A 27955-nucleotide genomic window follows, 5' to 3' on the forward strand; every position below is an offset into this window, starting at 1 on the left:
TGTTTAAATGGTCTTGGAGCTCATTGCTAGTACTCATTAAACTTCATTAGTAGCAGCAACATAAAAAGTCAATCAAACAATTGTTGTATAATTCTACCATGCTAATAAATATTTACTGTGAAATTACACATTGCATATTGATTTAATTAAATGAATAAGCAACCCCCTTTAACCATTATACCAAGTATTTACTCTTGAAACGACTTTGATTGTTCAGTTTTTTATTTCATTCGCGTTGTTTTTATTTGTTTGTTGATATTTATAAAAATAAAATAGGTAATTGCATTTATGTTTACCTTTTTTATTTTTTATGTGTTGGTGAAAGTTGTATATATGGTATTCGAGAATTTGTTATGTGAGTGGGTGAGGAGTTTGTTGATAGGGGCGCTAAACTAGTGTTAATACTTTGCATTAAACATAAGTTACAATAAGTATATGTCCTAAGTGTATATATTAATATATAAAATCTATGCTAGTTCGTCTCTTGTTGTGAATGTGTTTAGCGAATGTGTGAGAGTGCGTGAGATGAAGTGATTGTTTAGTAAACTAGTTTAAGATAATATTACAATATTATTTTGTGTGCCGCTTCTGCAATCGATATTCAATTATCCTGCTGTTGATCTCCTTGCGAATGTTTCAAGTAGTTTTGTCCTTCAGATTTTTCATTTTCTTCGAAAATAATATCACTTGGAAAGCTGGGTCTTCAGTTTGAAGGATCATTTTATGGGATACATACATATCTTTATATAATATATTGAGTTGCCGCCCTCGCGCGTATCTTGTATCTACGCATTTTTCTTATTACCGGCGCTGATTTTGTCTTTGGTGCGGCTGTTTATCATTTTAATGACCACATTCCTTTGGGCCATATCCGATTTGCTGTACTCATCTAGGAACTGCAAAGATATGGAAAATAATTGTTGTAAACGTAAGCCATCATTTCAATGAGCCAAATCATTACAGGTTCCATTTTAATCAGATATTATTAGCCCCTTACCGTCAAGTCGAAGTCCTTGCAGAGGAACTCCCTGGCTGGCGGATTGTTGAAGGAAGCCGTGACCAGGAACGGATAAATCACAGGGTTGAACTGGCTGGGCAGCTTGGCCAAGCACTTGAAGATCACGGCGTACTGCTCAGATATCAGCAGGTCCTGATGTCTGCGATTGTTGACGCAGAAAAAGGCCAGCGAGGCGACAAGGTCAATCAGCATTGGGCAGCTCTCGTTGTTCGTTGACCATTGCTCGTTCACCAAACTGCAGTTCAGGATGAGGGTCATCACGTCCAACAGCTTCAGCGACAAAGGACCCTCCACAGTTAGGGCCTCCTGAAAATACCGAAACACATTTAATTGGCAACACAAGCCAACAACAATGGTAAAAAATAACCGAGGCCGAAATCACTGAGCAAATGTTTTAATTAAGTCAAAGCAAATATCAAAGAGTGCCACTTGTTTAGGGCAGGAAATGAAGGGCCGGCACGTCCTGCGGCCCGATTGTTTATTTAATCCTGCCTATATATTTGCGTGCTATTTGCATAAGGGACTCGTCGAGCGAGCCAGAGAGCGCTTCTAATTTGTTTGTCCTGGCAGGCCAAAACCCGAAACTCGAAATTCAACAACTGAAACTGGCAACTTGTTCGAGTATGAGCAAGAGTACGAGCACTGAGCAAATATTTAGCCAAACAATTGACATGCCTGGCTGGCTAGAACAACGCCCCCCCACTTTTCCGACCCTGGCAGGATATGAGCGAGCGGCAAGGATTTTCCAGCCGGAAACGAAAAAATACAGCACGAAAAAAACAACACAGATAGAGAGAGAGAGCGAGCTCGAGAACGATTGAAATTGCGTGGGCTTCGGATTGGCTTGGGCTTGGGTTAAACTTGAAAATTTCATTTTACAAAGTCAATATTTACGCAAAAACAAGCGCGGCCTCTGGAGCGGCTCTCGAAAATTGAGTTTGCTGATTAAAACCGAATCAAATTATTTGCCAGAAACGGAGCAACCGACCCTCGCTCAAAACTTGATGATGATGTTGGTGATGACGAGCAACCGAAACGAAACCCTTATCTATTTTTGTGGTAATTTAAAACAAATAGCTCTAATCCCAGTGCAATTCGTGGTCGGAGCTTTTGGCAGCGGCAAAGTTTGTCTAGCAAATTAGTTTGTCAAGTGCGTAGCCTTGCCTCTGCCAGCCTGCATCTGTTAAATATTGACACGTGCAACAGAACAGACGCACACACTCGAGAGCTCAGATACCCGGATGGAGGTACACAGGAAATTAAAACCTAGCTGCCACACTCTGCAAAAAACACTGCTATTTAACAGTTTGGTAGCTGGTTAAAAAGTCAAAGGTAAATCTATTCATTTTAAATATATGTATCGCATCACTTTTATGTATACATATTCAAGTAAAGAACACAATTAATCATCACATTTATATATATATAATTTGATATAGACTTTATTAACAAGTACTTTAAGTTCCATTATTTGCAACCAATAGTCTTCTAGTGCTGAGCCTCAGTTAGATTCACGATTGTAGCACTCCCGTATTCTGTTTCATTGGCGCGGTTTTGGCTGCCAACCGAACTTGGCCCATTCCAACTCCATTCGGCTCCTTTCGTTACGGTTGGCATAAATATTTTAGGCCACGCCAAGACGACAGCCGACATTTGGCCCAAGTAAAGTGTCAAAATATTTGCGTATGCCACCCATCCTCTGTTTCGTGTCCTGATGCCCCAGGCAGGCAGCAACCCACCCACCACCCACCACCCAATCCTGCCGTTTTGGCCATTTTCTGCTCTGAATTTTCACAGGTACACGGGTATAGAGCGAAATGTCATCGCGGTTCAATGGCGTCTGTGCCTCATGTTGTGTTTGTCATTTGGCGCTGTGTTGTCTGTTCGGCAAATGTCACTCTGCCCTGACTCCTGTGCATTTTCCCCAAACCAGGGAACTCCTCCGTAAAATCCCACCCCACTAAATACACAATTCTCGTGGTGGCTGTCATGACATTTGGCAATATGCAAATCACTCTGTCGAAACTCACTCGCAGATTGCAAGCCGCCGCAATTGCAAAGTTTTAAACGTCTACACTAACTTTTCCTCCCCCCTGATTTTCCTCCCGCCGATGCAGATGCTACTATTGTTGTTGTTGTTGCCGATTTTCTCAATTTTCACCAGGCGATTTCACGTTCGACAAAGTTTAGGAGTGCAAAGCAAAGAAAAGCCAAACGCATACACACGCCACCAACAGCCGTTTCCACGGGAAAAAATAAAACAGAAGAGAGAAATTCTAATGAAATTTTCTCGGCGCTTCACTGCTTGAGCAGGAAAAATCGAGTCACATTGGTGAAAGTATGGATTCAATTTTGGTTCAAAATAATTTGGAATTAAGATAACAATTACAATATATATAAATTATTTTAGATGAATTCGTCGAACTGTTTAATACATGTATCGCAAAATAAATTATTTCAAACTTTTCAAGACTCTTGGTTAGATAATAAATTAAAACATCATTGTTAATAGTTGTAAATTGATAATTACTGCATTATAAATTATTTAACTTAAATTTTGTATAATATTATCAGGATCTCTTTAGGCCCTAACCACGGTGCCTTCGTATTGGGTTAAGAGCTGGCTGGCTGACTTTTTGATTTGTTTAAACGGCGACGCACGACGTTCGACGTTTGTCGTTTGCGCCGAAACTCCCAAGAAACCCCCACCCGTTGAAGGGCAAACTCACCTGGAAGGTGTTCACATCCAGGGAGGCCAGGGACACGTAGAGATGAAAAGTCGATGCCGCCAGGGCGGTCGTGCGTGGTGGAATGCATTCACCTGCAAAAACAGAACAGAAATAAAAAATAAGAAAACGATTCAGAAAAAAAAGGCAGGAAAGGCGGATGAGCGGCGATAGCGGATATTCACTCATAAAACATTAGAGGCTTACGGAAAAATCAAAACTAATTTCCGCCTTGGCGAGGAGATCACGTTGCATGGGTTGTTCGTAAAGTGCATTGAAATCTAATTAGCACCTCCGCCACTCCACTCCTCCCCCTCCACCGCAATTCAATTTTCAGCTACTGTTTGGTTCAGTTGAAACTCACCCATTGGCATCACGCAGCCATAGAGCATCGAAACGGTTCCAAAGAGCTCGGTGGACTTGGCCGCGCTCAGCAAACGTGTCGGATCGGCAGGACCTGTCGACGGAGGATAGAGAAACGAATAAGCAACGATCCTTCTCCGGTTTATTTACCCTCTGGCAGGTGCGATTTCAGAAGCTGGCTAGTGTGACTCACCCGGCTGGCAGGCATCAATGAAGCGGGACAGGAAGCCCAAGGTGGTCAGCAGACCCAGCATCACACTCTTGTTGCCCTCGATGGACTCCCGCACCTTCTGAATGCGACGGGAAAGGACCTCGATCAGGCCTGTAATCACAGCATAGCTGCAAAGGGAAAAAGGAGAAGTATTCAATTGATATCATCAAAATAACTACGATATATTTAATTAAGTTAATCCCTATTGAATCTCTGTTTGCCGAACAACTGTAGTGCCTTTCAGCTATTCATTGCTATTTAGCCGTAGTCATTCGGCCGATTTCTCGTTGTTTGCCCCGTGGTTTCTATGTCCATATGTTGCTAGTTCTGTTGATCCTGTACCCACTTCCTACCCCTTCAACTGGCTACCTTTTGGGCCAGGACACTCCACACTTGTTAATCGCCCGGAGCGTTCAAAGGCACGGGGTAGAACGACTGGAAGCCGACCATGTGTCATATGATTTGAAAGCGATTTAAATTCATACTCCCTCCTCGCAAAACAACAAGTATCCCCGCACCGGCCGGAGAGGAGGAGAGAGGACTCCTCTTTATCCCGGGTAATCAACGGGCAAATGACATTTCATTTGCTCTGCCAGCAAGGTGTTTCCATTCACATATCGAGGGTGGAGGACTTGTGTCCTGTTGTCCTGTTTAACCTCCGAGTGAACATTAACATGTCCTTGCTCTGGCTGCTGTTGCTGATTCTGATGCTGATGCTGATGCCTGTTGTCATTGTCAGCGCAAATCTGTTTTGATTTTAATCCAGCTTATGCGAGCCCAAAATGCCGAAATGCATGCCCATGGTCCTGCAGGACTGCTCCTGGTCCCTCCCGCTTCCGGTTACCTCCCCTAGTCCCTTCTTTCTGCACATTGTTGTTCAGCGAACTGTGCTGCTTATTGACTACACTGACAAAAACTGCGGCTATAAAATAAATGGCTAAACCTACTTACAGAATGAAGAGTCTATTCCCATTAGTTGACAAACGCTTTGTTAAGGATTCGCATGACTAAACTCTTATTTGAGGACGAATTTATTTACAGTGTTCATAAATCCGCTGCCCTCACTGTTTTATGCTACCGATTATGCGTCTTAAGTGCCGAAATCAATGCACACAAATGCCCAAATTACAAGCGCCCGTGAAAAGGACATTTTCCAGTTGAGAGAGGAAAGGGAACCATTTCGTGTTTCTTCTACAAAAAAAGGACATTTTTGAAGCGAGCGGCAAGGGGTTGCACTTTTTCCTTGCCAATTGCAACTATTTTGTTTAATAAACAAGACACACAGAGCTTGAGTTAAGTAGCGTGTGCATTTGACACTTGTTAAAATATTTGCGCCTGTCCCACACACACACACACTCACACTCGAGGGAGGTCCTTGATGATTAAAAGGGGGGTTGGTGCGCCTGCAACTGTCGCGCGTATTTAGCGAACGTGTTTTCACAACTAACAAGGATGTTAATTTTTTTTTTCGCCGGGGATTCTTATTTTTATTTCGAGCTTTGCACCAAATGCCTTTTCACACCCGAAAAAGTCCTGTCTGGGTGTCCTGCCAGTGGTTTTGCCCCTCGACAACCATTTGCGCCCCGTGTTGTCGCATTTTATTTTTATTTTGTCGCCATCGTTGGCTGCTGCTTTTGGCTGCTGTTTATTTTACGGCACTGACGATTATGTCCTGGCCGGGGTCCTTAGTCCTTGGTGCTCGGTCCTCGGTCTGTCCTGTCCTGGGAGAGGAAACCTCGGCCACATCCGATACGTCGCTGGCCGGGGAGTTGGCCATTTTGTGTTTGGATTGATGCGACCAACGAACTAAATACTTTCCACAGGCGAAACTCGGGCCAGGACACATGACAAACGATGACAGCTCACTGGCGGCGGAAAAGGGGCGGCCACCCACTCACAAACTCACCCGCAGAACGGGGGTAAAAGCATCCTTCGAGCTCCGTGCTAGCTTTGTGCTTGTTGGTTTAAGAAAATTATTAAGGATATTTTTGTGGTGCTGATGAGTTTGCCGAGTACTTTTTGTCCAGCAGAGGCCAAAGGGACAGCGGGCGAGGCTGTGGGTTAGATTGACCAACCAGGAGAGCAAACATCGTGTGGATTGTCCCTGCGTCCGGGTCTCCCCATGTCCGTTAGTCCGCTCGTCCTGTGTCCTTGTGTCCGCCTGTCTGCGCTAAGTGTCCTGTGTGCGATGCGAGGCACAAATAGCAAAACAGGAAGCTCAAGTATGTTTACAGTTGACAACGCCAGAAATGTTGTGGGGATATCAGCATGGGATCAGCAGAGATGTGCTTTTAGCTTTATTTTTCAGCTTGCAAAGAGTGTTTTGTTTTAACTTCAAATGGAGGCAAAACAAAAAGTGGTGAGCTCTTTTTTGCTTTATTACGATAATGCTGCCAACTAAAATAATTTCAAAACTTGCTCAGAGATTAGAGTTTTTTATGAAGAAAACCTTTGTTTTTATGCCAAGATCTTCGATCTACTTTTAGTTAATTCTGAGATCAGAACTCATTTCACGCAAGTATCTTAAGCTGGCAGCACAGATACAGATTCAGATACAGTGGAGCGGGACTTTGGGTCTCATCCTGGCGGTGGCACGTAGTCCTTGCTGCTTTGTTTGCCTCTCCAGTGGGTGTGTGTGTGTGCGTTTGGCTGCTTATGTGCGTGTGTGTTAGCGTTTGAGTAATGGACGCTTTTATTTGCGAACAGGACTTCTGGCTGCGTCAAAAGGGGTCAAAATGGATTTTTCGGCTATATAGTATGGCATCAAAATTGCTGCTGGCCGTGTTTGCGTTTCAACGCTGCCACGGCTGCCACGGCAGCTTCGGTGGTCAACTCTGGATTTTCAGATTTTTGCGGCAGGACATTGTCATGGCATATCAATCATTCATTTGTAGAATGTTATGGATCTGTATATGTTTATGGCTTGCCACTTAAATAGCAGAAATCTGTATGCCATTCATTTGTATTGTAAACATCAAACGATGAATGAGCTCCTTTTGTTGATGACTCGCTTTCGTTTATTATGATAAATCACACAGAAAATAATGAACGGACAAAGAGCACGAGGTTTTGTTTGATATTTTTAGTGTTTGTAATCAGCACTCGCCTAATTGAAATCAAAACATCAAGCAAACTGAAATTATTTGCACAACAATTTCTCTTTCTTTCACTCTCCGTGGCCGAAAAGCAAAAATTCCATCTCCAAAAACAAGAAAAGCAAATGGTTTGAGAAGGACTTGCACTTGAATCTACGAAAGCTGCTAAATGGATGCAATGTCACAATTCCCGGGAACTCACACACTCCTCGCAAATGCCGCTCGTATTTGCTTACGAACATTTAGCAGTATTTTATGGGCGAACGTATCTGAATCTTTTGCTAATCGGTTTTGCATTTTGAGCACATTTAATGCTAGACGCGTGCTGCTCATTAGCATATGAAAGAATTATGTTGCCATTGTCGGTGGGCTTTCAATCGAAATTTGCACAGCACGTGGCTTTTCAAACAATTGGACAATCGATTTTAAAACTGTTTATGAGATTGGTGGCTAAATTCTGGGCGCGAAACGCTTTAACTCTATTGGCCTCCATGTTTCGACAGATTAAAAAGTTGACAAACAAATTAGGCAAATTAAATTTAAATCTTAATAACCGAATGTATAGCTGAGTGTTAATGTAATTTGACTAACTCATTCATTTCTGTGGCAAACTGAAGGATTTTATAGTCAATGATAGCAGGTTAAGCGATTCAAATTATCTGAGAACATACAAATTGAATTTTTCATTAACTTATTTACACACACAGTAAATCAAATTTTTACCAAAATGCGTTGGACATTTTTAACCCCAACACATTCTGTGTTTTCACAACCAAATCTGCTTAGCAGCTTTCGCAGTAATTCAATTTCAACACGAACCATTGAAATTCATCAGATTCAAATTCATTCAATCAAGTAAAGTCAACAACGGAGGCTGGAAAAACGCCAGCTGGCTGCCACTCTGCATCCGAGCCGAGAACACACGTGGAAACCCATCCGCATCCGAACCCGATTCAAATTCAGATCCAGATCAGATTCATGTGCATAAAACTCAACGCCTTGCGGTGGCCTAAAACAACATAGAAAATTCGATTGTAGTCGGCAGGCAAAACAAGCGAAAGGTGTTAATGAAAACTAAGCTGGGAAAAAGGGAAATCAGGGTACGGTAGCTACCCCTTCATTTTCCGCAGTGCGCACGAGCCGGAGTTGATTAAAATGCGATTTCAAATTGTCAGCACTTGATTAAGAGCAACTGTTTCCTTTCGGAGGGTTAAAAACTGTCGCGCCTGCGCCTTGCCATTCCGAACTTCCAAACTCCCCCCTTCTGATGGGCAGAACATACGTATATACATATATATCCCCGGGCCTCCCGATTCGGGTGTCATGTCAAAACAATGCAACTCGAGTCGCATTTTAGGGGTAGCAATCGCCAGTCAAACAGCCGGCCAAAGTCGAGAGCTCTGATTGCCCACAAGTGGCTAGGAGGACCAAAAGTGCTGAAGCAACCCTCGGACGAGAAAGCAAGGCATAGAAGTTAGGGGACCTATCTAGAAATGTATCTTTTATTCTAAGCTATAGGAGTTACAAGGGATTTCGATACATACGAGTATATCATTATCAATAAATATTTAATATAAGCTATACAATTATAAAACGAGAATCTGAATAGGTTTTTTTCTGTTTTAAAAGCAGTTTTAAATCATAATGTAATAGAACTGCTAACAAAACTTTGTGCACAACCCCTACCAAATTTTTCGGCGGGTACATGGCTATCATTGATGATGCTGAAATTACACAACACCTGGTACCGGGGGTTCGGTTGCCAACTTTGTTGGCCATGTTTATGCATTAGAGCGCGTGTTAAATAATTTCATGCTGCAAGTTGGTCGACTCCTTTATGGCCATAAAGGGAATCGGGGGCCGAGGGGTAACGGGGCTTGTTGTACTGCGAGAGGGTGAACTTTTAATGGGCGACGCGGAAAATGTGGGCATGTGGTGTTAAGTAACCTTATCAGTGGGCGAGAGCAGGGACATCGTTATCATTAAGAGCCACCTACAGTGTGACATCATCATCATCATCATTTTATCATCATAATTATGGCGCTTACTAGGGCAGCACGTGCAGCAGCTGTCACTAAAACTGCGGCAAGGGGGTTATATTTATTACATAAATCCCGGCCAGGACTAAGACAATTCGTCATGTCACAGGGATTTGCCATGGAGAGATCTCAATTGTGGCTAATGGAGCTTAGACTCGGAACAGTAGACCTCTCGTGAATTTCAATTGCTGCTTACCTTTCGGTGCACTCAGAGAAAAACACCCAATCTATGCCAATATTTTAAAGTTATTATATAACGCTGTTTTAAATGGGAAGTACTACTACTAAATCGAATACAATGCCGATTGCTATTGGAAGTTATACTGCATAACTGTGCTATCACATTGTTTCCTGTGCATGTTTACATTACTAATACGAAACGCCTCCAACAACAATAATCACATCAACAGGAGCTGAGACGTGACTCTCTAATGCCCAGCAAGGGTTCCTTCGCCGGCAGGGGTCTCCTTTCGGCCTGCATGTCCTTTTGCCACTTCGGACATCCTGCGGCGCTAATAACCCACTTACTTAGACTTATCCCATTGTTGAAAGAGGGCACCACAGCGAGTGGCAGAGGACCGATCGCTCCGCTGCCCATCAATTATTGCCCGGAAAATGCAATTCGGAATTCAGAAGCGAATTGAAATTGAATTGACCGCATTCGGGCGCACAGCATTTTTGATTTTTTACGAAACTATCCTTCCTGTGGCAGGCATAGCGAAATGGTCATTGGAAAAAGGACACCCCTATGTGCGGATGGAATTTATGCTCTGGGTGGACGGTTATGGTTTAATTGCATTTGTAAATGTTTTGGCTGAGGCGGAGATGCGGTTATGATTGGGTGCAATTTGAAAGTTTCCGCCACGGGGGGTTTACGAGAAATCTAGATCGATTGGAAACCAAATTTAAAAAAGTCTGCGTTTATACCCATTAAATATTCAAATCAATCAATGTTTGTGCACATATTTTATGTTTAGCAAACGGACTTAGTTTATTTTTTGATGTAAAGTACAAGATATACCCATACTAGTTTCGAATATTTCAATTACACCCCAAAAACCCCTATCATAAAACTTATAAAAAAAAGGTAGAACTCACATTCTAGAGAACTATTTTATAATTGTTCTCCATTTGTGTAATCCAATCGAATCCAATTGGTTATGCTCAAGGACTCGACAGGACATCAGTTACGGTCACGCCCTGCCCAAGGGCTCCTTTTTTTAATTTTTTGGTGGTCACACAGCTGTCAACGGAAACCCTTGAAACCCCTCCGTTTTGCGAAAATGGTTACTAATTTCAGATTTTTCGAATAAACATTAAATAAAAAACGGGACAGCGAAAAGTGTAAAATAAGAACAACAGAGATACAAATCAAATGACAGGCGGAGAGGCGAAAAAGGCAGCTGTGTGTTTTTTCAGGGCCGCACCTTCGACTGATAAGAGTTCCAGTTGAGATCGTAATTAATTTCTGGACTCTCCCCTGTTTTTATTTTCATTTCTGAATGCAAATGAATTTGTACGTATCGCCGTGCGGAGCAGCGACAACTTTTAATTCATTTACCTTGCGCCAGTCGCCGGATGACGATGATGATTCAGTCGGAGAATGAGGATGCCCGAGCCCAGAAACTGATGCAAATTGATTTTCAACGGCGTGGCAGAAAGAGAGCGGCATAGGCTCGCCGAAAGAGATGGCTGTAAAGGCGCCGCGAACCGCAAGGTAGCGTCGAAATCGAGGCATGGCGCCTAGCAAAAACCGCAGCGAAAGGATTGCCCTCGCATGAGATACATCTGTACATAATGTATGCATATCTATACACCGGTATCTGCGCCTTGGACTTCTCAGCTCATCATAAATAATGTGAAAAAATGAGTGGCTTAAGCAGATAGTCAAGTCAGTTCTTGGCTTAATATGTCCATAAAATCGTAAGAAAACTGTGCCTTAATTATCAACGCGTTTATGAGCTAAGTGAAACTTTTGAAATCCAATATATAGCTAGAGTACGGTACAAAACTAAAAGAGGTAGAAAGGTATAACTCTCCCCGCAATCCCATAAAATTGCTTTATAATCACCATATTAGTTATTGACTTATAGCCCGCTGCCACGCCCCCCCAGCAGAAGGTTACCCTTTTTTTTTGCGACAGTTGCTATGGAACCCCTTATTTAAAATACTTTCAGGCGTGCATATTTTTGCGAGACTGCGGAATCTGTTAAACTTTTTACAATGCTGCGCCTCATTAAACCGCCCAAAAATCGGAAGCCACGGTAGCAGGCCCATTACCACGCCCATTAATGCAAATTAAACGCAATGCAGACATATGCCAAAATGAAGACCTCAGCTCCTGGCCCATCCAGTTGGTTTCGCTCCGCTCCGCTTGGGTTCGGATGTGTCACAGCGCATTATCATTCATAAATCAAAACATGGAAATTGTTTAAGGCGGGGTGAGGGGTTGCATTTTGGCCGGGAACAACAATATAATAGCCCTCCCCTCGCTGTGCGCAGTCTAATAAACATATATAAAAAGTTATGAATAAATTAAGACATTTGGTTGTCAGTTCGGGTTTAAAGGGATGCAGATAGATGTGCCGCGGGGTTGTTGCTCACTTTTATTCTTTATACATCAGTGATTAAACTCGCATTACGCGTGGAACCAGGGGTTAAGGGTAAAAAAAAATATTAAGGAGTGCCTGGCAAGTGCCGAGATTGAGCTGTCAAGTGTGCCCTCAAGACTTAGCCAGAAAAGTGTGCAAAAAGTGCGGAAAAATAGGGGGAAATGAAACCCAAGAAGCCGGCAGAATATATCTCAGCGAAACTCAAGTAAATCCGAGTTAAAGATATGGGATGGAACATGAAATCTGCATGCGGTAGGCCAACGAAAGGCGAAGACAAACACGGATGTGGCAATCACTCCGTGGGATATATAATCCCGATCCTGTCTAGCCGAGTTCTTAAAACGAAAATTCATCAACACGTCACCCGTCCATCCAATCCGTCCATCCATCCATAGAGCAATGCCATACCAGACCCAAACCATTCCGCTCCATCTCGCGTCGCATCTTCTGTGTTTTCTTAGTAACGAACGCCACCCAATGCGTTTTCCATTTACCCCAAAAACTCGCACAGAAAAACATTGGGGCGACAGGCAACGGGGTAAACGTTTTGTCTTATATTAAATGCATATATGTATATATATATATTTTGACAGAGGGCTGGGTGGGGGGTGCAGGGGAAAGAGTTTGGGCGTCTTCAATTACGACACGCGCGTTGAAAATAAAATTTCAGCAGTTTTAACCCATCTACACAGAGAGAAAATAAAGTGCGTTGCAAGGCCAATTAGTTTGGGGGAATGAACTCAAATTAAAGATGTAAACTTTGTGGCAACAAGAACTTATGGTCTTTTCCACTTTCTATTTGGAAACATCTTATTTCATTGTAAGCTAGGTTTTTGTCTCAGTGCCTGCCTGCTTTCCATATGGGGCTTGTCACCGGGCCACATAAGGCGGCGACTGCTCATGCTCCTGCCTACCGCAGATGCTCATCCAGAAAAGCAAAAAACAAATGTGGGAAACGTAGGAAAATATAAAATTGGATGGGGAATCAACGTCAGAAATGGACAACACACGTGGGGCAGCGCGATGACGGGATTTTTCTATGGGAATTGGCACTGGGATTGGGTCGCCAAATCCCCCGTCAACCTTTGCGAGGCTGTTAAAAAGCCAAAGTCGAAATAGCTGCCAGAAAGTAAAGCCGCTCGTAAAACTCAAACGAGGCGCGAAGAAGAAAAAGCTGGAGAACCCAACAGCATCGGCAGCAGTAGCACAAAAACATGGCGCCAAATAACCGCAACCATAACGATGTTCCCCCCAACAGCTCCTCCTTAAGATCCGTCCCAGAGCCACAGAAGGACCCCGAACAGGACCGTGCGGCGACGTTTGCCGCCATTTTGTAGAAGAAAAGTGCATATAATAAAATAAAATAGCAACACGGCCAACAAAAGCCAGTCGAACAACACACACGACCAGGAGGTGGGTCACAAAAAATGCCACGGGCATTAAAAGTAACCAAGTCGCGAAAGGCAAGGCGAAGATTCAAATACCCTGCTAATGCAGCTAATTTAAAGTTGGCAAATAACTTAACAATAATATGTAAGTACAATTGTAATTGGAAATTATTTAACTAGTTTCAAATCATGCAAAAAAAACTTTAGTAAAATTGTAGATTTTTAAAAACTGATTTTAGGAAAATCCCACAACTGTCCTAAGATTGTTCATGTACCCTTGAAGACTTTCAGGATTGGAAAGTTTGAGTCCGGGACCAAAGTCAGTGAAAATGGGCGCCTGTGATTTGGCTTTTCCGTTCTGAGAGTGTGTGTGTGTGTGGAAAAGTAGAAAATGGAAAATGGCTAGCGAATGAAAATGTCGCAGAGTGAGCATCGTAAAAAATTATGCCCAACGTAGGGTTCCAGCGCTGCTCCAAATAAATGTACAAGTATGAATATATGCATGGGGAGTGGGGAGTCGAAACCAAATTGCGTTCTTATGGCACTTTAGTGGCAAAATCAAATTAGAATTTATGGAAAGTCGCCGCCCAATCATAAATGCGGCGCCCCTATATAAGTAAGAAACATTCCGCGACCATTGAATAGCCATAACCATAGGAGCGACTTTTCCTCTAGTGCTAAAAGACCTTTACGGCTTGGCCATTTCAAAGAATACTTTGCGAAGATTTTTAGTTTTATCGTAAATTTTTATGCGAATACCGCGGCTGTGGAGAACCGTATGGGGTACGCTTGTAGGTTATATAGGGTAGCTCCCGGATTAGCGGCTTGTAATGTGCGCCATCTGCTGGCCACTTGAGGGCATTACTCATGCCACATTTGGTACGATTCAAGTGCTTAGCGTGTTAATTTGCACCAGTTTTGGTCCCCGTATCGGGATCTTCAGCAGGGGATGCGGCCGGTACCATCTATCTATCTATCTATCTATCTATCTATATAACTATAGAGCGAGGGTTGCTCGGCACTTCGATTGTGTTGCGGCCCGAGGCCTCGTGTTAAGCCCTCACAATTGCCATTTGATTGAGTGATGCGTCAGTTGGTTGTCCTTGTCCTTGCGCCTGTTTTGTGTTCCCGTTCTGTTTATCTCCACCCCCTCATAATCACCCCCTGCTCCTGTTTGCTTTGCGAGCTACCAACGCGCATTAACTGCACTGGAAAAAACACTTTCTACTGTAAAAATCAATTGCTTCGATGTTAGACAGAACTCTTGAAAGTAAAAAACTTTATTTGAAATAAGAATGGAATGTTAAATACATTTGGACACCATAAGCTTAAAGCCCCATCTCCATATTTAATGGATTAAACCAAAATTGTTTGATTTTTTTTTTAAGTGATGGAACAACGAAAACTGAACCAGGAAGGATGTGATTTTATAGAGGGTGCATTATCATCCCGGAGATATAGTACTTCGCATCTGACGAGCATTAAATTAACTGTAACCGGCACTGCACTTTACACATTTTACATATGTCGCCTACCAGAGACAACTTCATCTTGGTGGGTGGTTGTTGCCGGCCCACCCGCTCCCCCGGAAATTCTCCCCAGAGAGGAAAAACCCAAAACAGAGCAGTGGGCACAACAACAAAAAACCAGGCCAAAATCAAAGCGAATGCACTCAAACGAAGAGTGGCTCAGCCTCGGACTGAGCCTGTAGGTAATTCAATAGCCAAAGCCGTACCGCTCGCCCCCTGCCCGCCGCCCCTCCCGCTGCTCGTCCTTTGACATGCGGCGGAGCTGGACAGGCACTCATCAAACTTTTGACATGCAGCTCGACAAGGGACAGGAGTTCGAGGGCGGACGGGGAAGAGGGCATAGCTGCTGAGGCTGCTGCGCCTTTTTGCATGCAAAATGTCAGCGCATATGTCAGACTTTTGCATATGACCTCTTCGGGTTATGCGAGTAGAGGGTAAACTCAAAAGTTACGCAGTCTATTTGATACCCCTTACTCTTTTAAATCTATCCAACTTTATGATCTATGTGGACGATATAGCGAACGAGGCGAAAAACTTCAACCACATAGGTGTTATGAGGATCTGCCAACTTCCTAGATCCTATATTTCCCGACTTTGCCGTTTATACGGACGGACAGGTGAAGAACGGACACACAGACAGTTATGGATAAATTATTATAGAATTATCTTTATTCAATAAATAAAGTTTTTAAGTTGCCACGATATTTTCGTTTTCAATATTTCCCAAACAGTTAAAACGCACCTCGACAATGGTTTTTTCCTCAGTCCTTTATGGCCAAATGCATTTTGATGCAAATATACAGCGAAGTTTTGGGCTACACTTCTTTTGAGCTACTACTCTGACCCTTGACCCCCTCTCCTTTGTGGCACACCCCCTCGAACACACCGCCCCTGCCGTCCGCTGCTCCGATTTCGGGTATATTTGTGTGGGTTTCCGTGCAGGGGTTTAGCTATGATGTCTTTGTAACTGTAATTGATGCTGACTTTTTGACAGTTTGAATGTCGAAACGAACAGATGAGCAACGGGAGCTGAAAACGAAAACTGAAACTGAAATAGAAATTGAAACTGAGCTCTGTTGAGCAGTTGACTGCAGTCGGAGCAGGAATACTGGTGCTTCAAAATGCGAGGGGCAGGACTCAGATGACAACTCTGATTAGTTGTGTGACAGTTTCCTGATTTGAATTCAATTATGACATGCAAAAAGCTGCCAGGTGGTCCTTATCGTTGAATAAAGTTATGAAATGAGCAGTGCACATAACTAGACTTTGAAATCAATTTTATTATAATATATTATAATTGATGCAATCAGTTTCTTTAATAGTTAAATACAATAAAAAAGGAAAAATGCATTCCCTAAATGCATTACTCCTAATGTCACTTTCATTTGAGCAATTTAAAATGACTGCTAAATGCGAATTTGATGCCCCCTCGCCGTTAAATTTTCCACCCTCCCCCGCTGACATTTTCGGGGTAGCTGAAAGATCAATAGGCACACCGTTAAGAGTCAATATTTTGATTTTCCTTGAAGCGGGGGTGGCAGGAATTGTGAAAAGGACGAGGGGCAAACAAAAGGAGCGGCGCAGTGGGCAAATAGGAAACTTCACCAAAGCCAAACAAAGCGAAAGAGACAGAAACTGAGCCGAGTTTTCCCTATGCTCAGCCTTTTGTCAAAAAGAATCAACAGAGACGAGGGGGGAACTGAAATCGGATATTAAACGCAGCACATAAAAAAGCCAACAAACAAAGGGCCAGGGAGGAGAAACATGAGAAACAGGACACGTCGAAGCATATTTCCAAAGGAGTACGAGAAAACGACGAGAGAGAGAAGAGCAGCAAGGACAAAGGACCCAGAATGAAATTAATACATTTGACCAGATAGGAGAGTCAAAGACCACGGTCTATCGATGTGGGCGGAATGGGCTGCTGTCTAGTTTAAGGTCTTAATAGTTGCACTAATATGTCGATGGTAAAATAAAACCCAGGGGCACGTGTGTGTGGGTGTGCAAGTGTGCTTAGATGCCAGATACTGTCCTTGTAATTGAGCCGATGACTTTTATTGGCACTGGGAGAATAAAATGTATGAAAACATATAATAAACATATCGAAGAGTAATCAACAATCATTTTTTAAATATAATAACTTAATTAGAAATGTAACTAAAAAGAACTTAGGCCAAGAACTTGATTTCTTGTACATGATTTACTGATTGTTGAAATGCGAATTTTATTTTTGCTCAGTAAATTCCGTAACAATGTCAACTGAAAACTGCATGCCACAAAAAGTGGCACACTCAGACTCTGCATGCGCACATCCTGCAGGATGTGGATGCAGCAGCTCCAAGGCCTGCCGGCCATAACTCCAAATTGGCCATTCGATCTGGTTACTTAAAGGGTAATTAAATTAACTGCCGCACAGCAGTCGAGTAGTTGAGCAGCAAGCGGAAGTAACTCTGCCAGCATGTCCTCCTTGTTGACATCCTGCCAGTGGAAACGGCAGTCGCCAGAGCATCGGCAGACAAGCTGGGGAATATCGAAAAGACCTTTTGTTTTTCCCCCCCTACAAGCAGAGAAATATGCATATATTTCATTATGACTGCTTTTTAGGGGTGGCAAGGTGAAAGGGGTTCCGGTTCCGGTTTTGGTTTGGGATTGGGATTGGGCTTGCGTTTGGGTTCTGCTTTCTGGTTTCGATTCCGCGCCAAGGGGTGTTTGATTGCGATGAGCCGCCTTTTCAGTTGTTGCGATTGATGATCAAATCGTGATTAAAATATATTTACTTCCCGTTTTTTACCAAGAGGGCTAATGACTGTGTTGATTAATTATAAATCAATTACAATGTAAAAAGATATCTCGTAGATCTGCGCACAGCTTTTTGTTTGATGCCAAGGTGCCCGAGCGCGGCAAATCAAATTTGTCATGGTTCAAGGACGGGGATGACATACTGGATGGTGGCAGGATTTATGAGGGGCATTATGGTTAACCAAATAGAATTTCAATCGACATGGATGCGCTGTGATTAATCATATGGAGAAATGATGATAGTATGAAACGCCAGCTAACTCGCAGAGCTCTTAAGAGAATCTGTATTGTGTTTTTTCTAATTATTCAGCAAAGCAAAGTCAAATTTAATTAGAAAAGTGCAAACTTTAATATTTGCGAATTTGAGAGTTCTACTTGTAGAAAGCAAAAATCTTTTAACAAAACTTTCGTAGTGCCAAACAAAGTTTCACTGCCCTCAAAGAATGAAAACCCTTGTCTAGAATAAAAGTTCCTCTTTGTCAACTTTAATTCGATTGCACGACTCCCCGATAACTTTATTCAAATGAACAACAAAATATTCGAAGCAGCCCCGCCACCTGAACAATTAAAAGTAAACAAAAATTTAATTATGCATCCGGCAAAAGCGGCACGCAGAGGAGCAAGAAAGAAAGCTGCAATCGAATTAGGAAGCAGGAAAATTCCAAATACTTCGTGGCCAGAAAAAATATGAAGCAACGGGAACGGAAACGGAAGAGGGCCAGAAGAGGAAGAAGTGCAAGATGGCGGACCATTCAAGTGCGGCGAATTGAGTTTTCCATTCAGCCAAGTTTATTTATTTTCAAGGCAAAATGGCGCAAGGTGCAGGGCCCCATAAAAGGGGGTGGGCCAGCCGGGGGTGGTTTCCCCGAAAATTATAGTCAAAAGAAAATTTGATTTTGCAAACGCTGTAATTGAATTGAGCGCCGAAATGCGCGCTACGAAAAATGGCCGAAGAAATAAAGGCGAGCAACCAAAAGAATGAGGATAAAAAGCGGCAGAAGCCACCACAAAAGGCTGCAAAGGAGACGACACACTAACGTAAAAAAATAAAACAACAATGGCTGACTAATAAAATAAACGAAAAGCTTTTGTAACCAAATTGAAAATATAAACAAACGAAAATTGACAAAGAACATAAAAAACAGCAGTCAACAAGGAGGAATAATAAAAAATAAAGCAAACAGCTAGGAAAGGCAGAACATTGGTCAGAGCCCAGAGCACACACAAAAGCATAAACAAAAGCCATGGCACACACAAGAAAAGCCAACATAAAAAATGGCTAGGAAAAACCGAAACAAAAACAAACGCAAATGTAACACACAAAAGCCAATTCACAATTGGAAAATGCATGGCAACAAAGTTTTTTTTTATTTTTGTAACAATGAAGGGATAAAACACACAAAACTAACTGATACAAACGCAGAAAACACATAAAAAAGATCATGTTTTTTTCGATATTGGATTTTAAAGTTCAATATAAAGGGAAAATTATCATATTTTTTAACACTACTATTTTACATAAACAGTTTGTGATTTATTAAAATTGCAATAAGGCAAATCAAAAGTTTTTCTTTTGATGAGTGAAATCCGTTTTTGTTTGCAAAAAGTTTACAAAATGGCGTTTGTATTTTACAGCTATGGAAACGTCAACAATAGCAACAATTCGATTAAAACTTTTACCCATGAAAATGAGCGCAAATTAAAGGAAAACAATCAGATGAAAAAGAAAGGGGAAATGGATTCTGCAGCTCCTAGCAGGACGCAAAATTAAAGTGAAGTGCTATATCGGAGTTTAAACTCAAAAATGCAAAAAGGGCGGGGAGTGCCCTAATTTCATGTACAATAGAATTGAATTTTATCACATCTAAAATTATGAAAACGCTAAACAAGCGAGTAAGAAGTTGTTAAAGAATCGTAATCCATTTGTTTTTCATATGCTAAGCCCCAAAATTATGCGATGGCGACCCACATGCTGTGCGATAGTGTGACCAACTAAATAAAAGTTTAAATTAAAAATAATATTTTTTAAACGCAGCAGGGCGGGCAGCGCAGCAGCAGCGACGTTGGCGCTAGCAGCGCAGCCGCATTTGCTGTTCCACTCTCGCGCAGTAGAACACGCCCTCTCCGGCGTGCGAAAGTGATGGCAGCAGTGCCGACTACAATGGCCATCTCGCTCTCACTCTCACCGGTTTTCGAACTCGCGCACTTCCCCTCTTTTCATTCGAAGTTTTTGTAGTTGGCCGCAATAAACCGGCGTAGCTGCACTTGTTGTTGTACTCACTTTATCATGTCCGGCAGGCGTTCCGGAACTTTTGGGTGGGTGTTCTTTTTCACGTAACTCGAGGACAGCGCCTCCGTGCAGGCCAGCATTAGCTCCGTGGACAACTCGACCGGATGTTGTGGTGATTTTTCTTCGGGTAACTGCAAGAGATCGAAAAGGACTTAGAACGGACACGATTTCGGTTATACGACTTAATTTCGAATAAAAATCAATCAATATTTACAATTTCATCCCGTATGTTAAATCTTGTGGTTAATAAAGCGCTTATTGCAACGAAAATGTTTGTTTAAGCTTAGTGCATTGGGCAATTTGTTGATTGAATCCCCATTAATAAATAATTAAAGAGATAATATAAGTATACTTCAACGAAAAGTGGGTTACTATCTAAGTCATTAAAGTAGCACCGCACGATTGTTGCATGCTTTTTGGGGCCAGCAGTGAAATTCCTTGTCGCGTGTTTAAATTAATTATCAATTTAAACAGCAACAGCAAACGGACAGAGCAACAGAGAAAGAGACATCCACATCAATCAAAAAGTTAATTGATGTTTCTCCCTCGCTCACTTACAGTTAACTTTTTACTCTGTTGCGCCTTCTTCGCCGCTCTTCTCTCTTCCCCCTCTTATGCCACTTTTTACATGATCCATCAACGAAAAAAAGAAAGGTGAAGTAGATGTGCAGAGGGGGAGAGGGACAATGGGCCGGAGGGAGCGACAATGAACACGAGCCAAGTTAACAATGCCAACGACCAAAACAACAACTCCAAAGTGCGATGCGCACTAAAAATATTTTTATAGATTTAAATAAAAAGCAAGAAATGATGTCCTATCAAAATGGAGAAGAAAACCGATTTACAATATCTTTTCGTCTTGAGAAAATAATGTATATAATTACACGTGTTAAACGATATTTCTTTAAGCTTTTAAATTACATCAAACATAAAAAACTTAAATTATTGTTTTAACTATCACAGAAAAACAAATATTTTATACATTAATCTTAAGATTCTATATATTTAAATATTTCTTTCTGATCTGACCTGATACTCTCGCGGGAAAAGGGTACAATTATATAGGCACCAATAAATGTAAAAAATTTTTTAAAAAAAGGCAACAAAAATGTACATATATTGGGTGGAAGAGTGGCTTTTTATGCGATTTAACGATTGATTTAACGGCAGCCGCAAATGTACATATAAGCATTTTACACGCCAACAAATTGGCCAGAAGAGTGAAGAGCTCCAGAAAGTGGAGATCCATGGGGGGCAGGGATCAGGGAACCGACCTAGTGCTTAAAAATTGATGGGCCAGGCGACAGACAAGCGAGCGCACGAGGCCAGTAAATAAAATTCAAATAAAAACGCCAAACAAACAAAAGGCAGCGCCAAATAAAAGCGTCAAAGAAATGGCAAATAAACAACGCCAGCGAAACGAGCAAAAACAAAAGCCAGCAAAACATAAACTTTAAACAGAGCCAAAAAGGGTATTGCGGGCTAATCGACCACCAAATACCCTATTTTGGAGTTACATAAACTGGCATAATTTGCATAATAAAAAAATATGGTATCTATTAATATAAATAATAAATATTAATGGAAATATATAGAACTGTTCAAAAAACTAGTGTTAAAATAACCCTGACATATCTAAACAATTCTTTAAGGCAATCGAATTGAATAATAAAAATTAAATATTAATAATATATCTACACTCGGTTCACATAACTGGCCATCTGTACAACTATATAGTTGCAGCAAGACCTTCGGTTAATCCTCCGGACTCCCGCCCCACTAGGATTTCTTTATAGCGGGTTTAAGTTGGACAGCGACATAAACGCGGCCAAGTGTTAAGTGGCTGCCGGCAGGAATAAAACCCTAGCCAAGTACGAATTTATACCACACACATAGGCGACTTTCGACGTGGCCTGGGGAATTGTGAGTTGCCAACTTTAGTTGGGTCTGCCCCAATCCCACGGACAACGCCTCGAGGCGAGACGACTGCCTGGCGACAATTTTATTGTGGAGCATTTTGGGTGGCCAAAAGTTCGTGAAAGTTTCTTTTGTGCAGCGGTTGCTTTTGAGGATTACCTGGAAACTCTTGTTGATGGCATCGAACAGAACGGTTATGGAATTGCCCAGAAGAGCGTGACGCGCAATCTGAGGACACACGGAGCAGGCATTCCGGTACAGCTGCGCGGCCAAATAGATGGACCTAGAGCATTATAAAGTAGCGATATTAACGATACATATACTAAAAAAGTGGAAAGTGCAAAGTCAACTCACTTCCGGGAGATCTCTGAGTTTTCATCCATGCCCTTGCTAATCACGTGGTTGGCCAGTATGCCCAAGCCATCCATGCAGAGAAAGGCCAGAAAATCTAAGTTCTGAGCTTTGGGTATGACACGCAAAAGGTTGCCTAGGTTTCTATCCAGTCCTTGGGCACCTCCACCCTTGACCACCAGATTTAGCAACTTGGGAACTGTACTATCTCTTCTTGCGTGTGCGGGCAAGGCATCCAAACTCTCCAAATACTCGGCAGCGCTGTAAGAAGATACAACTCATATATAATACATACAACTCAATAAATAGAGATTCCAATCTGAGATTAATGCGAATCTAATATGAGATGAGATTTTAACGCTTAAGCGGAGCTACCCAATTCAAAACACTATCACAATTGATTAGGTTCCATCATTTTACTCACCACTGATTCATCCTCTGCTTAAGTTTTTTCATCTTCTTCTTGTAACTCCTCGTGTGAGCGGTGTTGCCGCCCACCTCGGAAAGAGAAGAGGATAAGTCGCAATCCTCATTGGTGGTGCTTGTGGCGTTTCCATTCAAGATGTCCTCGGACACGTCCTGATCCCCACGTCCCTCGTCCGCCTGTCTGGTGGGAATAGTCAGCTCCAGAGCTCTTTGCCGGATGTGTTCGATGTTCTCCTCGTGCCGTCGAGCGGATTCCATTTGTTTTTGGAGAATCTTTCGCTGCAGCTCCTCCGTCGTCTGTTGTTGTTGGACTTGTAGGGCTAGAAGTCTCTCCTCTCGATCCCTGGCCTTTTCTCTCGCCAGAGCCTGTCGCTGTTTCTCCTTCTGCTCCTGCATCTTACCAATTCTCTGTTCCTTCTCCAGGCGCGTTTCATTCATCTTCTCGAGCTTGAGCAAACGTTCTTTTTCTAGGGCTTGTCGTCGTCTTTCTACAGCGGCTTCCTTGGCCAGTTTTTCCTCCACCCTTTTTTGCCTTTCCTGCTCTAGGTCTTGCAGTCTACCTTCTGTTTCCTTGGAGGATTCCAGGAGATCCAATCGCTTGTTTTGAGCTTCTATGTTCTTGATGAAATTTATTTCCTTGAGTTTCTTCTCCTCGTCATGGGCTTTCTCAATGATTTGCTTCAGATATTGTTCTCGATTTTCAGCTGCCCTTTGGAGTCGTCCTTGCATTTTCTGACGTTTGTCTTCGATAATTTGATTCTTGGCTGCCTTGACATCCTCCACCCTTGAAAATAGCTGCTGTAACTTAGCTGCCTTTTCCTGCTGAAGCAGATTCCTCTTCTGCTGAGCTCTCGCCTGTTTTGCTTGATATTTTTTCAGAGTTTCCTGTAGGGAACGACGCCTGGACGGCGATGATAACTTCTGATGAAGCTCTTGGGCTCTTCCAGGGTGTCTGGCAACATAAGCCTGCAAGGTGGCCAAAGCCTCAGCTCTTTCGTTCCAAGACATGTCAGAAAGCAACGCTTGGTATCTTAGCTCCAAGCTGGCGTTCTCATCATCGCTCATGGTCACAAAAACAGCCGAATCATCACCGCTGCCCATCTCCAAGCCATCAACTCCGTCGTCCTGCTCCTCCAGCTGAACTTCACAGTCCGTTTCATCTGTTTCCGTATCCACATCGATCTCAGTTTGTTCCAGCTCCCTGATTTGTCGCTCCAGGGATTCCTGAACCTCTCCTAAGATCCTTTCATTACGCTCTTCCTCGTTGTCATCCGTATTTTGCTCTTCGTTCTCATCACAAGCACTCAGGTTGCTAGCATTGGTTTTAAGACTTCCACTTGGGAGCTTGCAGTGGGCAATGCTCTCGTAGAGTTCGCCTATGGTCTTGGAGAACTCGCAGTTGGTTTGTATCTTAATATCGATCTTGCTATGGTCTTCATTGCAGGCTGAAAAATACCAATTTTTACTAGATCATAATTAGTTTAAAACGTGATTAAGTACTTACATTCCACCACGGTTTCTGCGGAAGAGGAGCTGCTGTTGTGTTGCTTGTTGCCCTGCTCCTTTTGTTGTAGTTTTCTCAGCGCATTCTTCTCGCTCCTCATGTACTCCTTGTGCAAGGATGTCATTTTAAGCCCTGTAAGATCAGATTTCTGTCGTTTGATAATGGAATTGCGTCCAACACAAATACTGTTGCTGCTGTTACGAGTGTTGCTTGAGGAAGCAATTGGTGCGGGAGCTGTGGTGTCGGACTTTTCCCGCTTCTCTGGTTTCTTCACTTGATTAGTGTTGCTTTTCTGAACGGGGAATGAATTAACCTTGGCCTTGGCGTTTTTGATTTCTGGTCGTGTTATGGATATTGATGTCTTCGCTTTAGCCTTAGCCACTCCCATTGGAGCTTTAGTTTTAGCCGATATTGTTTTGACGATAACTTTGCCGTCCTCTTCGTCTTTCTGCTTTTCTTTGTGCTCCTGCTCCTTTTGCTGCTCATTCAACAACGCCAACGTCGGCAAACTGGCATATCCTGTGGGCTGATTGAATCTGTTTGCCCAGTGCATGCTGGTCCTTCTTCGGTTTTTTACAGTCAACCATCCATCGTCAGCATCTGCCGGAGGTTGAATCTGTTTTGGTTCGGAATGTTGATTCTCCGCCTTCAAAGTGTTTCTTGAATTGGAAAGTTGTTCATTGCTAGCTTTCAGAGTGGATGTGGAACTAGTTATATCCTCTCTAGAACTTAGTCTGGAACTCATTTTAGTTCTTGTGGCCGTGCTTAAAATGGAACCTGGATTAGTCTTCCTCGGTAAAGTTCTAGCACTTGAATTGGTGTTTCTTCCATTTATTTCCAACATGGTTCGGGAGCGGGCCGACAATCTAGAAGCCACATTGTTGGGTGGACCATAGCACTCGGTTTTGCTGGAGGGCCTGGGATGTCGCTGTAATCCACTTCTTCCAATGGTTTTTATTGTAGGAGGAGCTGTTTTGGTGCTACGTAAACCATTGACTGTAGTCGTTAAATTCGGTTTTACCAGACCCGGTTTGGTTGCTATGGTCTTCTGAGCTGCTACTCCTCCAGGTGGTGGAATCATCTTCTTCGAGGGACGATTTAGTACACTGGAATACTTAAGGGGACTGTTTTGAACATTATTTCCTGAAATAGGATTTAAGGGTTGTGGTTTCTTCAAAATTTCCGCCAGTGGTTTAACGACAGTGCTTGGCGGCGTGGGCTCCTTGTTTGCCTGCTGATTAAGTAAGGCGTTTTCCATAGACTCCAGAGAAGCCACAGTCATCTGTAGAGCAGTAGCTTCTGGAGCTGCTTCCATTAATTCAGGTTCTTTGCTTAAATTCGCTACGTAAAGAATTTGTTGTTCGAGCGAAGATGGCTCTTGTTTGTTTAAGCTTTCCGCTGTGTCTTCATTGGCTATTGGAATGGTCACTTCTTCTAAAGCCTCATTTTCAATCCTATATTGAGCTTCTCTTTCCTCCGCCTCTATGCGCATTTTCTCCCTGACATCAGCTAGAGTTAGATGTGGGTCCTCCAAATCCGTTTGGGAATACTGCGTGCTGCGCAACACGAGATTAGATTTGTCGGCACTTAAATCTAGAGGACCCTCCATGTTATCAGATTGTGATGATCCTTGAGTAGCTCTCTTGCTGGCCGCAAAAAGTTCTCTGACATTCAGTCGCATTGCTCCCTTTGGCACTTGGTCATAGGCACGCAGTAATTTCCTGGGCGAAATCTGTCCATTATCACAGAACGGTGAGGTTTCTCCGGATTGAGTACCCGGAAACAAGGCTGGACTGGATTTGCCCGAGTTGTTGGGGCTGCACAGACTTCTAGTCCGAACTCTGGGAGTGGGATTGCTCTTGCGCACTTCCCAAGCCAGGCTTTGGGGACGCTGTTGTAGTGGTCGAGATTCATAGTCCCACGATACTTTGAACCATTCGCAAAGCGCCTTGAAATCTCGCACATAGTTTTCAAGCACCAGAATAGTCTCTTGGCAACTGGAAATGTTTTCATAGCACTCCACTGTCTGATAAATCTCATTAATAGCTCTCTGTAGATTTCCGAATAGCAAGGCCCAGTATCTGGCCTGCAGCTCCGACTTCTTGTCCCTTCCTGTGGAGGCGCTGCGCACGCGTGGTCCACCACTACTGCCTCCGCCGCATCCCACACTGGCAGAGGACTTCACACGTGGGGAAGTGGGCGATTGACAGTTTTTCGGCGTACCGTTGGGCGACTTCGGTGGCACCATGGGTGGCTTTCGATAGCCTACAAAAGATTTAAGTTATTAATGGGAATTTCAAATAAAATATCAAATTTGCCAAAAGTCGAACACTCGGTAATCATAAAGTTTTATAAGGTTATGACATGTGGAATACCTAAATTAACCATTTTTAAACAAATCAAGCCTACCAATTTATAAAAAATTATGTACGTTATATATATTATAAGCAATTTGTAGACAATATACAACATCTAAAATGTATCTAAGGTAGTTGCCACTATCATGTAATGACTAAGCATTTTACATGAGTCTCTTCCTAAAAGTAATTTTATAACTAAGAGAAAAACTCCTCAAGTACCGGGTATTCAATAGCAACAGTTGATGGTTCTTACAGTCACCGTTTAAAAGAACGCCTCCGCTTCCAACAGCTGGTCCATCGCCACCTGATCCTCCTCCAACGTCGCCGCCCACGGATCCGAATCCACTGGTAGCACCACTCGTTGTCTCATCGCAAAACTGGTAGACGAGCAGATTTTTCGCCTCTCTGCCCTCGCGACTCAAGACCTCACGCATTTCCATTGTTGGAAAGAAAACAAAAAAAAGACCGAAAAGCTTGTTGTTTTTGCTATTGCTGCGCAGCTTCTGCCGGCGTCTCTGCCGCGTCGCTGCCCACGCAGCTGTTGCAGCTGTTCACGCAACTTTTGGTTTTGTCCTTTGTAGCAATCGGAATCCTGATGAACTGTCCAACGTTGAGGATACTCCGCGGAAAACACTCGCTTCCACTTCGATTTTAATTGATTATTTCGTTTTTTTGTTGCTCCTATTTCAGACGTCGCTTCTTTGTTGTTTTTACCGCAGAATTTTGCAACGCCAGTGGAATTGGTAGCATTTTCCAAAGGTGTAACGAGCCTAAAGATACTGCGATGGGGTCAATCAAAGCCTGAAAGATTCCCCTTCACTCTTCCAGTTGCCTGCTGCGTGTCTTGTGTCGGTTAGTGAGAAATTAGAAGTTTTGATTTCTGCCAAACTCAGCCGAGCAGAGCCAGCTGATTTAAGCGCTGGGCTGCAATTGTGCAATATCTGTCATTGGGATATCGGTAGAAGTTAAGCTATCGATAAGAGCGCGCACTCAATCGATATTAAAAGTAAATTCAATTGTAAGAGCAATTTTTTGAGTATTCAACAAAATAAACTGAAAAAATACCAAACAATTATTTCGCATTAAAGCTTACAAAAATTGTCCATAAGTTAATTTATAATTTATCGAAACAAAAAAAAGAAAAGTAAAACAGCAAAAGAGAAAAACAGAACGCCAAATTGAAATTGTAGGATTACAAAATTCCCTTTTAAATTGGCGTTTAACCGGGAAGCTCGAAGCGAAAGCTCACCGCGTGCGAGCGGGACAACCCGAGCTCCGGCAGAGCGGGGCAGCTAGAGGGCGAGAATAATCGCGGCGAGTCGATGAA

General features: G+C 42.8%; 1 protein-coding gene across 2 annotated transcripts; it reads right to left on the reverse strand.

Annotated features, from left to right (window-relative positions):
* Nucleotides 1-280: 280 nt before the first annotated feature.
* On the reverse strand, nucleotides 281-27580 carry LOC6732732 (S phase cyclin A-associated protein in the endoplasmic reticulum). 2 transcript variants are annotated; one of them, XM_044922941.1, is made up of 11 exons: nucleotides 26888-27580; nucleotides 24269-26533; nucleotides 22763-24209; nucleotides 22342-22599; nucleotides 22147-22270; nucleotides 20062-20201; nucleotides 4301-4446; nucleotides 4109-4201; nucleotides 3748-3839; nucleotides 998-1324; nucleotides 281-896 (listed from the first exon to the last, which is right to left on the reverse strand). In XM_044922941.1, exons 1-11 carry the CDS (start codon nucleotides 27066-27068, stop codon nucleotides 786-788), a joined length of 5184 nt encoding a protein of 1727 aa, XP_044778876.1. In that variant the 5' UTR covers nucleotides 27069-27580; the 3' UTR covers nucleotides 281-785. The 2 variants fall into 2 exon arrangements, with proteins under 2 accessions (XP_044778876.1, XP_002079846.1); XM_002079810.4 differs by having other exon boundaries at nucleotides 26882-27580.
* Nucleotides 27581-27955: the final 375 nt, after the last annotated feature.

Source organism: Drosophila simulans, chromosome 2L (assembly GCF_016746395.2).
Source record: "Drosophila simulans strain w501 chromosome 2L, Prin_Dsim_3.1, whole genome shotgun sequence".
NCBI classification, from domain to species: Eukaryota; Metazoa; Arthropoda; class Insecta; order Diptera; family Drosophilidae; genus Drosophila; species Drosophila simulans.

Coding starts and splice junctions, on each gene's coding strand:
- LOC6732732 (XM_002079810.4), bottom strand. CDS start 27,068: ATGGAAATGCGTGAGGTCTTGAGTCGCGAGGGCAGAGAGGCGAAAAAT. Junction 26,534..26,881: donor CGTTCTTTTAAACGGTGACT/GTAAGAACCATC, acceptor AATCTTTTGTAG/GCTATCGAAAGCCACCCATG. Junction 24,210..24,268: donor CGCAGAAACCGTGGTGGAAT/GTAAGTACTTAA, acceptor GGTATTTTTCAG/CCTGCAATGAAGACCATAGC.